This window comes from Amblyomma maculatum, chromosome 7 (assembly GCF_055883805.1).
Source record: "Amblyomma maculatum isolate TAMU_Amacu chromosome 7, ASM5588380v1, whole genome shotgun sequence".
Lineage (NCBI taxonomy): Eukaryota > Metazoa > Arthropoda > Arachnida > Ixodida > Ixodidae > Amblyomma > Amblyomma maculatum.
Window position 1 is genome coordinate 60,794,082 of NC_139350.1, and position 10,905 is coordinate 60,804,986.

General features: G+C 44.8%; 1 protein-coding gene across 1 annotated transcript in view; it reads right to left on the reverse strand.

Annotated features, from left to right (window-relative positions):
* LOC146183542 (methionine aminopeptidase 1) overlaps positions 1-4,979 on the reverse strand; it is a 45,420-nt gene extending 40,441 nt beyond the window's left edge. Inside the window, exons 1-6 of the mRNA XM_084609135.1 lie at positions 4,813-4,979; positions 4,291-4,342; positions 4,114-4,196; positions 3,439-3,499; positions 2,485-2,576; positions 1,104-1,187 (exon numbers count right to left, since the gene is read on the reverse strand). Coding sequence (XP_084465261.1) covers positions 1,104-1,187; positions 2,485-2,576; positions 3,439-3,499; positions 4,114-4,196; positions 4,291-4,342; positions 4,813-4,953 — 513 coding nt within the window. The 5' untranslated portion in view covers positions 4,954-4,979. The remainder of the gene's footprint in view (positions 1-1,103; positions 1,188-2,484; positions 2,577-3,438; positions 3,500-4,113; positions 4,197-4,290; positions 4,343-4,812) is intronic.
* Positions 4,980-10,905: the final 5,926 nt, after the last annotated feature.

Consider the following 10,905-nt stretch of genomic DNA (forward strand, 5'->3'; position numbering starts at 1 on the left):
GTCAGATGACTTGGACAGAATTTGACCCGCCTGCATAAGTATAAATACACAGGTTATAAAAAAAAAAGACACAAAACACTGTAATTAGTCACTAGTGGCCACCCACCTTGTCCATCAGCCTGTCAAGTTCATCTATGTTGACTCCAATTTCAACAAAAGAAACAAAAGAAAAAGGTGACTTCTGATATAAACATCTACTAATTAGCCCAAAATTTCAGTTTCAAGCCGCAAGCAAGTACATCAAACAACCAGGACATGTTCCCCAGTTGACTACATAGGGGGGTTGACGAGCTACAGACTGATATAATGGAATCACTGCGTACTGGTTCACCGAAGATCGCTTTGTCGTCACATCCATTTGTAGCATAGTGCACGCAGAACGGAAAAGCGTTCTCGCTGTGCCATTCGTGCTGTGAGCGCGGAAAGTTTTCTGTTTTACTGCTGAAATACTGTAGCGGAAGTGTTTTATTAATGTGTTGGACCAGTGTCGGTAAGGCTTGTGCAGCTAGTCCACTACAGCTACCAAAAATCTGTTGCTGGAGTCGGGCGTTTTATAACTGGCCTGTCCAAGCCTTTGCGATTGATACGACGAAAACACTCCGCTCCTCATCTAGTTGTGAGCTCTTCAGTTTTCTTACATTGGTTGGTAACAACTTTGGGGATGTAAAAAAAGCCTACCTGGGCAGCGTTCTTATCCCCGGCCCTTTTTTTTTTTTTATTGATTACTAGACCCAAACACAGCATAGTTCACCACTGCTGGCACTCTGCAGCCGCGCTGGGTGTCGCGGTGCAAAGCACTGCGAACATGCGCAGCACAGAAAGCTCCACGTACGAAGCTGGTCGCGGGCACACTTCCAGAGGTGAGTCTGCGAGCAGGAGCTTCGGGCGTGCGAACGACTGTGAAAATGACGCTCTAGACCGCACGACGCTAGCGCCGCCTGGAAGCATGGCATCAGTGAAACCCCCATATTGTTAAGGGTCCGTGTCAAACTCTGTCAAAATCATTGGTCAGATGACTTCCACAGAATTTGACTATTTTATGACGGTTGAAAGTGAAAGACAGACACGGATCACTGTAGTAACAGTCACTAATGGCCACCCACCTCATGAACCAGCCTGTCAAGTTCATCAGTGGTAACTCCAATTTCTGCTGCTCCAAGAGCCACATCCAACACCTCTCTGGCAAGCTGGCAAAAAAAAAAAAAAAAAAAAAAAAAAAAGAAGAGGAGGACACATCACGCAGTCCATCACTGCAAGGAGTGTAAACTGAACATGGCAGCCACATAAAAAGAAATTTGGAAAAAAAAAAAAAAAGCCATTACTACCTCAATATTATAATTGCTCATGTCACATATCTACAAGCATCCTTCAAGCTGTTAGGTTTTGATTAGTGTACCTGGCTTGATAAAACTGTGTGCTTGATTCAAAGGCTTACTTCCAGAACTGTGAAAGGGGAGCCTGCCAGCACACAAACTTGGTTGGTCTGGTTTATGAGGTTTAACACCTCAAAGCTACTTTAGTTATGAAGGAGACTGTGATGGAGGGATCTGGATAATTTCAACCACTTAGGGTTTTGAACTGGCGCTGCACAGTACACGGCCACCTCGCAGTTCACCTCCATCAGAATCACAGGCCTGAGTTAAACCAGAAGTTTTGATGTAATTCTGTCTGGACGTTGAAAGCACTGACTACTGCAACTTTCCAGTAAAACAGCATTTCGATAGACCCATAAATCCAGGTTCCCTACAGAAGCTATTTTGAGCATCACTGTCCACATGCTGCCAGTGATGAGACTACTCAGCTGCTGTAACAAACCTGAAACTCGTGGTTTACAGAAGTTTGCAAGAAGGGTTGACCCAACTTTCAATAAGTGCATTTCAGTGCGTAGAACAATTTTTTATCCAAAAGTGGTGGCCAACCTGTGTGCCCTTCTGTGTGAGCTACTCCTCGCTCCGAAGGTGAATTTGGGTATAAGTTTATGTTGTTGGCCCAATCCGACATGATTCATGCTACAGCCAAAAAAGGAGTTTAAAAGCAAACAAAAATGAAAACACAAAGCCACATGCAACACGGATTGCAGCATAAAAAATTTAAAAGGAAGAAGTAAAACACAAATTAACGAAACATGCACGCAGAATGTCAGTGTTTGTTGAGTCTGTGTACCACCATTCTCCGATGCTGTTTCTTCAGAACGTAACTCTCTCATCAGCCCATAGTTGGATGTTATAGTTCCCCTTTTAGGAAGTGCACTGTGCTAATACACACGAAGCACATATACAGGCAGCATTACACAACTACTTACAAATGCTTTAAGAAAAAGTTCTCTTCACCTGCATAGTGCGAGCTCCTGAGCTCAAAAAACAGAATGACTGTGCTCTATTTCAGAAAATGTAACGGCAACCCTTACCACTGCTCCCAATGCCCAATATGGCTTCCCAAACAAGGTTGTTTCGTAGCACACAACGTGAAAAGAGTTATACTTGCCTTAGAAGCGAGGCGAACACCTTCAATCTCCTCATCATCCAAGATTTTGATGACTGAAGAGTGCTTAGCAGCCTGCTCACTTAGAGGGATACCTGATAGGAATAAGTAAAACCTTGTATTTGGGCGAAGCACAGTTTAAAATATTACAATCACAAATCCCATGCCTGCATAGTCAGGCCAGAATGTTATGCAAACACGCATGAGCTTCAGTTTGGCCCGACTGTACGAAAATTGTATGCAAGAAAGTTCGTAAGAGTACTAAATACTGAACAGAATTTGAGGTGATGGTGACCATGCTGCAAAGGGTAATCCAATGTACAGCACTGATGATTTCGAGAGGCTGTGCCCTGCACTTGTCCGTGCTATGTTGAAATCTCATTTGGAAACGATGGATACAAGTCCCCAAAAGGGTGCTTGAATCCATGGCTGGCAAATGTAGCCACAGTTAATACAACTCAAGAAAAAAGCTGCTTTCGCCCCTCAGGGCTGCCCTGCAGACAATGGCATCGACCGATCATTATGACATCGTGGATAATCTTCTAAGGCCTGCCAGCATGGCGAGGGATGTGGCAGAATGTAGGGCTTAACAAGGCTCAATCATATTAACCATGGTGCCATTTGAACTGGTTGACCCCTTCGAGTGAAGGGCCTTCTGTAAGGAAGCAAGCAGCTTTTTTTTTTTCTTTTCTACTCGACTATACCACCTCCTAATATTGATTTGCTAATAGGCTCTAATTGAACTACCACAACAAACATGGCATCAGCATTATGACTACTGGTTTATGTACCCAATTAATTGTGCATAAAGTCCAGGAGCTGCGAGTAATTTCTGCTTTGAAAGCCTGCCATGCCAGAGGCTGTGAAATATTAAGGCAGCTTGGCTGCCACGACTGCGTGTTAACCAGCAGGTACAATAAAAAACTTTCTCTTAAAACTACAGGCAAACTGACTAACCTTCAGGATGCTCTGCGTAGTCTGGGCGCATGATGTGCTCAGGAACCTCCCGCTTCGGAGACTGCACAGAAAATATCCTAAGTGTGCACTCTGAACAGCATGTATTCATTTATTACTACATTTGAATTATTTTGAAGGATTAGGATATCTCAATGTGATGAAATACATTCACACGTGGTAGCAGCGCGGACATTACATACAGTGTTCAAATAATAATTCAACAAACGTACAGCCACGCTTAACACGAATGCTTGGCCTCGAGAAATTTAAGCTCCGCTTAGCACTGGCCCATAGGTCTGACAGCCTGATCAAGCGGCTAAAAGGCACCAGCAATCTCCAACGGCAGCAAACATATCATGCAGCATGATTTTTAGTTACGCGGCTAGCGCTGAGCAATGCAAATATCCGTTCAGGCCACGCGCTCGAGCACTCGTGTTTAGCGTGCTGACGACTGCACTTGGCAAACATGGCTAACTGTACACGACCCCAAGGGGTGAACCTAATATTTCTGTTGCTACTGGCTACCTTAACACCACTGGCAAGTTGCCAGGAGCACGCTCAGATTGTCACAGACTAACTATGCGGGAGCAGCATGAAATACGAGCTGCATCAACTCCAACTGCCACCCAAAACGACAACGCACAATAGTGAAATAGGAGGAAAGAATGTTCTTACAAGGGGGTAAGGCCTCAGCTTCCCAGTGAACATAAATGATGGCCATGGATTATATATGGCATTGGCGGCAGCCTTGGCATTTTCTGGAATGAGCGGGGAACAAAGGAGCAAGCACTGCGTCAGAGCAAGCTACAAAAGGTACAACGCTGGATATGCTCTGTAAACAAATGAACTCACTGACGACCCGATGCACTTGCTTATGGGAATCCCAGTTTCCTTTGAAGCAGTCCTGTGAAATGGAAAGGATCAAATACCACGCGATTACATCAGCCGCCGCACTCGAACACCATGTACTTTCAGCGATTTTACAGATGCATGCTAATGGCGGACAAAATTGTGCTTATCGAAAGCACGGATATCTTTGTTCAGAATAACAAACCGCCTCTCCAAGTATCAAGTTAGTGGATGGCTCTTTTCTGAGCGGCTCAAGGATGTTTTCCTAACCGAGATAGCCGGAAAACGATTACACATTTCCGTGCTTGAATACCATAAACCAAAGACATGGTCTTGCACGAGAGAACACCGCTGAGATGAAATTTCTCTCGGACATGACGGTCTTTGGAAGCGCCAACAGATTACAGGCAGTCTAAAAACGGTACGAGACACAGCAATTTCCATGAATGGGCAGAGGTAGCCTCGCGCGATCAACACGTGCCGAAGAACATTCTTTGCAGTAACACGCCGCGAACAAGACATTACCTGTGAGCAAAAATACGAGCCCTTGATACCAAGCTTTATACATGTTGGACATTGGAGCTTTGCAAAGCTCTTGCATCCTGCCGTACCGCAAATATTCTGTAACAATTCGCCCTGCGCACCCTCCATGTCTACGGCCGCCATGTTAAGAGCCGTTGGACAAATGGTGCGTGCAATATATGGACGGATGATAGCCGAGAGAGCAGTAGGTGGCGCCCCTTCGTGAATAAAATTGAAAGTGCAAATGCAGAAATGAAAGATGAGGATGGAGGCTACATCATGGGCTACATGGCCCACAACATGGAGGAAGGAAAAAACACCATCCTTCTTCCATGGCCACAATAAATGACCATTGACGCATAATTTATTGCCCACTCATTGCTCTTGTGGACAATACTATTGTTTTCAACAACACAAGTGACCATGCACGTTGATGTTTGGAGGTCATGTTCTCTACGCCCTTATTATTTGTATGGTATCTCCCTTTGTACAGTCTCCAGATTTTTGCAGCAAAAGTGAAAGCCTTTTAATAGACAGCGTTCTGCAACTTTATCGTAACGTTTTGAAAAATTGCCGCGCCTCAACCGGATGCATGCCGGATGCTCTTTTGCGCTGAAATTGCGCAAAAAGTTCGTGCGTTGCCGTCTCCTTCTTTACGAGTCAAGTTTCCTTGGCTTGTCCTCGTATGATGAAAAACCAGAATCGCCTGCGACGAAACTGAGAAGCAAAAAATGCAAACACCAATTATATTATTATTATTATAATTATTATTGCCGCAAGGAATGGTGGCGCCATCTAGCAACATTACAGGAACGTGCCATGAATGCCTCGGCGCTTAAGAACCGCGGCGCTTTCCTCCAGCGACGCCAGATGACGCCACAGCTGAATTTTGCTGAAGAAACTGCGCGGTTGTTTTTTTGCTTCTCAGTCTCGTCGCAGACAGTTCTGATTTCTCGTCATGCGCGGCCAAACCAAGTAAGCACCATGGACAAATTTACCTGGGAAAGAAGGGGACAACAACACGCAAGCTTTGTGCGCAGACTACTGTATTTTATGTGAATGATGCAGTTAGATGCATGATAGAAAGACCATCTACATTAATGTGCGCAAAAAAAAAAAAAAAAAAAAGAGTGAATAGAACTTTGTATTCGACTAGCGGATAAAGAAGCTCCGGCCCTCCGTCGCTTGGGGCGGATGGCGGGGGGGTCCCGCCTCAGACGCGGACCGGCAGACGTTGTTGGCCGGCGACGTCCCAAACCAGCTGGGCAGCGGTTAGCTGGAACCCAGGGTCTGAGCAGCGCAGCACAATGCTGCGCTGCTCAGAGTTGCGGCGTCAGATTTAGGCCCTCCCGGGAGAAAAGGGGCAGTCCCAGATCGATGATACGTGTTCGAGGGCTCCCTCGAATCACAGATACCGCTGTCACACGGGCATTTCGAAGGCCCTCGAACCGACTGTCTATCGACTCGAAGGCATTCGAAAGCTGCCACACGGGCGTTTTCAATGGGCATTGAGTCGATAGTCTATCGAGTCAACCAAGGAGGTTGGAGTCAACGGAACAGCTCAGAACTCTATCGAGATCTCGAAGGCCTTCGAACGTCGGGCAAGGTTGCTAGCGTTGACCCGAGAAGCATCACGCAAACACGTACACAGCAAGTGTACGATGCAAAACGTGAACAAGCGTTTACGAAGTGTCTAAAGGTACGTCCGACGTATCCACTATCCATTCAATTCTCGTAAAGATACGGCGGACGTCGATATACAGGCTCATGGCTATATGCACGTCGAACGCGGCCACATTCCGCTTGCTACGCGTGAATGAATCTTATCCTCTATGATATCAGCTAGCCGCGACTCTCGATGAGGTGCTACGAAGAGTGCATCCGTTCTAACATAGATCACGGTCTTCACTTAGGGTTGTGTACGGCAAGCATCGCTGTCACGCACATAGCTGCAGGCGATGCTACGTAGTGCACCAGCTCCACCAGCTGGCATCGGGATACGCACATTCACGAGCAGCTTTCGCTTCGCACTAAACTATCACCTCGATTTGCCCGTAATGCGAGCGAGCTATTCCTAGCATTTACGCTGTCTTAGGTCCTGCATCGACCTCCGAAGATCTAGCGCCGGCACAACACACACACACACACCTCGCCGTGCAGAACATTCGGCAGTCCAAAGTATGTATGTGAAGTGGCATTATGCTCGTTCTTCACATGCAGACCGAGGAAACAGGATGTTTCTAGCTAAATTCTTCGTTTAAATTCTACCTCAGAGCCGTGGCAGAAGACATGCCGAATCTACTAGAGGCCTGCGCTGCTACTGCGGCGAGCTGCACATCGACTCGTCGAGGCGAAGACCTACTGCACCGCACCGCAAGAGTGCACAACCGAAAAGCCGGAAGCGCGAATGATCCGAATTCCCTGTGAACAGCAATGTTCTTTGGTATTTAGGGGAAGACTAGACTAAAGTGCTTAGCCTGCATCTTTTTCTTGTCGTTGAATTTTGCGTACATGTAGTTTAAACCCCCGCATGCTCGAGGTTAGCGTGACCCGACTGAACGGCCGCGCAGCTTTGAAACGATCGGGATCGATATGCATGCATCGCCGGACTTAGGTACGCGGTAGAAAATGTGCGCTGCACATTTCGTTGCAGAAGCTGACTCTTGGAATTTTGCAGAGTGCGCCATGCAAGTGATCGTTGCTACAACCACGCATCCATGTTCCAACGGCTGGCCTACCCCGAGGCGCATAAATGTTCAACCGTGGACGTATCAATGATCGGAGAGAGGACAGGTTTTCACAGTATTGGGCGCGAAATCGATAGCTACCAGTGCTCAGTGTTAGAGAAATTCTGCCTTGATCATGCGCAATTCAGTGTTTCAGGTGTGGTCAGTAGCTATAAGTTTGAACAGTTCGCCTGTCAAGTCAGCGGCGCCAGCGATGGACCGGCGGAGCGATTTTCCACGCTACACCGCTGTCTTGCTAGAAAGCCTACCTAGGCGGCGTTTGACATTCAGCTGCTTTTTGTGGGCCCCGTAATTGAAAGCAACGCCTTCAGAAACGCGTTAAATGTTCAAAAATGTATTCTCTTCAACAGTTTCACTCCAGGCTGTCAAAGCAGGCGGACGTTGATAAAACAGTTGAACACTCCAGTCTTTAGAAATCTGTAGAATCGCCTTCAGTTTGTAAAATTATTGGAATAGGTCGCTTTCCGATCGCTGGGACATAGACCCTCATGACAGCGCTTTCACGTGAATAAGGACCACACCAGACCGAAAGTTTGTCTCATATAACATAGCTAACCAAGGTATACCTTACAGCATTGTGTTGATTTTTATGGTGCATAAGCGACTAATGCTGCCATGCACCAAGAACAAGGTTTAATGTATTTATTTTGTGTGTAATGACTAAAATGTTCTTTAGGATGTAGCTTGTTTAGGAACATTTTAGGAAACCAAAAATGCAGGAAATTTGCACGTCTCTCCTAGGATTACAGTTCAGAAGAGCGTGTTGTCGGGCTAGTTGGTTCTGCATAGTATACAAGAGAAATGCGCAACAACTTAAACCGGACACTTATTCTCTTATTTATCTCCTAGGATCACGCTGGGATGGAAAGGGATCTGTTGCAAAATTGTACAAAATGTTTCCTCTTATTTTCTCGACTCTGGCGCACGTGTAAGATATGGTTTATTGTTAGTTCATCTCCACACTCCTTGCATATTGGTTTGTCCTCTTTCATAAGTATGAAGCAGTGTGTGAGGTGTGGGTATGTGTTTTGTGAAGATGACCTAAAATGGCCTCCATGTTGTGTTTTTGATTACTGCATGATTTCCATTCCTTAATGACATGTTTGACAAGTACAGTTTGTAGTTTATTTCAATGTTTCAAAAATCCTGCCATTTCACTCACTTTTCTTTGTACAAGCTTCTTGGTATCTTCATGCAGCATATTCACCCTCTGTAATTTAGCATTGCGTCAAGGTAACCTGGTTATTTCTTTTCATCACATTTCAAGACAACTGTCCCGATTTCATAAAGTGTAGGGTTTCTGACGACAGGAACTCCTTGGAAGTCATAGAAATAAATGAGATCCACAATCATGAGCTATCTAGGGTATGCATGTACATGTCCATCGCTCAGTGGAATGGTGTCAGTACGCTGTTAGAACAGGTCTTGTGGTAACAACAACCATTGTCTGAGGTGGTCCTTTAATGGGCATTGAAATGCTATGCAACTACAGGTACTGATAGAACTCTTGATCATGTTATGTGATGATGCGTTCCTTGCATGCATATAGGTATACATTTCAGAATCTGCAGTGCACCACTTGACCATTTGCCACCAGTTTGTGTGAAAATGTATTTTTCATGCATGTTAACCAGTATTTAACAGATGACCCCTGTGCACAAGCCAAAAGTGTCACTAGCCAAATGTCACGAGGCCACACGACATGGCAGGAGCTGTTAAGTCAAGCTTACAAAGTTATATTTGAAATATGTTCTGGGACGTTTCAGAAGAAAGGTTGAGGCTTACAGAGGTCTATGCCAGGTTGTCTATCACCTTACAGGGCAGCCTACGACCGTATGCTAATGAGTGTATCTGAGATAACAGAGACATGAATTAAGGAATTAGTAATTATGTTTGTAGCAAAGGGCATGTAAATTAACGGGAATCCATAGTGGGATCTGCAGACAAGAACCATTAATGCTGGCACACCATACCCTTACAGGTGGAGATTAGGAGTCTCCCTAATTTTTTTTCTGCTCAAAGCTTGTCATTTCCTTCGTTCTTCCAGATGAGGAAGATGTGAAAATGATAGCATCGAAAATTCCAGAGACCATCGTTAACAAGGATGCTGATCCCAACAGCGTAAAAAGGAATTTCAGAAAATATGGGTGACTAGTAATGCTGGCAACAGTTGAAGCTAAGTGGAAAGGCATGAAATTGAAATGCAACATATGGAGAGATATGTTGCGAGACGACCAGTCTGTGGTGTGCGACATCTGTCTCTGTTAGTTTCATCAAGTGATTGGCCAAAGCAGATGGGGCTTGTAGTTTTGTGATAAGTGCAGTGTAGTAGCATAGATGCAACCTTGCACATTAATAATTGGAGTGGAGTAAGTGCATTGTTTTGTTTTTGTAAGATGTTCATAGTTTCCATGCAAACATTAGAAGAAATTTCTTCCTAGAGAATATTTGCTGAAATGTGAATATAATGTGCAATAAAACTAGTGTTTTCTTGCTATTTACTTTTCCTTGTATACATTAGTTCTGTGAAAAAAAGCACAGGCTAGAAGGAAATGTAATGGCATGCATTTTGATACTTGGCCCCGTTGTGCTGGCTCAGTAGTTAGAGTGCTTGGCTGCTGAACCCAAAGATGCAGATTTGGTTCCAGCCAGAGCAGGAGTATTTCAATAGAGGCGAAACAATAGGCCGTCATGCACCGTGCGGTGTCAGTGCATGTAAAAGAACCCCAGGTGGTCGAAATTATACCGGAGCCCTCAACTATCGTGTTCCTCATAGCCGTAGTTATTTTGGGATGCTAAACCAGATATATATCACATCATACTCTGAGTAAGATGCTATTCATGGTCAGTTAATCATACACTAAATGATCAATTTTTTTCTGCATAGTACAGCAGCTGTTGTACAATTTTACTTTAGCCTTCATGAAGAATATCACACTGGCTCCACATGGCCTTCTGTTGACCCTTGATATGCGTCACAATCACACACCCAAGTATGTATTTGTCTAAGGGCACCTATGCATGCAAGGAGGGGACCGTTACTTTACATTTGTCAGAACTGAAATGCACGATCCACATCATTTCTGTAATTCAACTGCCTGCTATTTGAACTGTCCAGCATTGATGCAAGTTTCAAAGAACTGCAATTAGCAAATTAATCCAAGCAGGAAACCATGCCAAGAACTGCTTCGGTTTCATCTTTAACAACTGTTTAAAAACTAAAATTAGCCAAATGTTTCAAAACATAGATGAGAGGTTACAAAATCTAAAAAACAATGCAGCCTACCTGTGGCATGTAGGGTTTTACATCCTAAAGTGACATATGTAGCTATGAAAAATACCGTAGTGG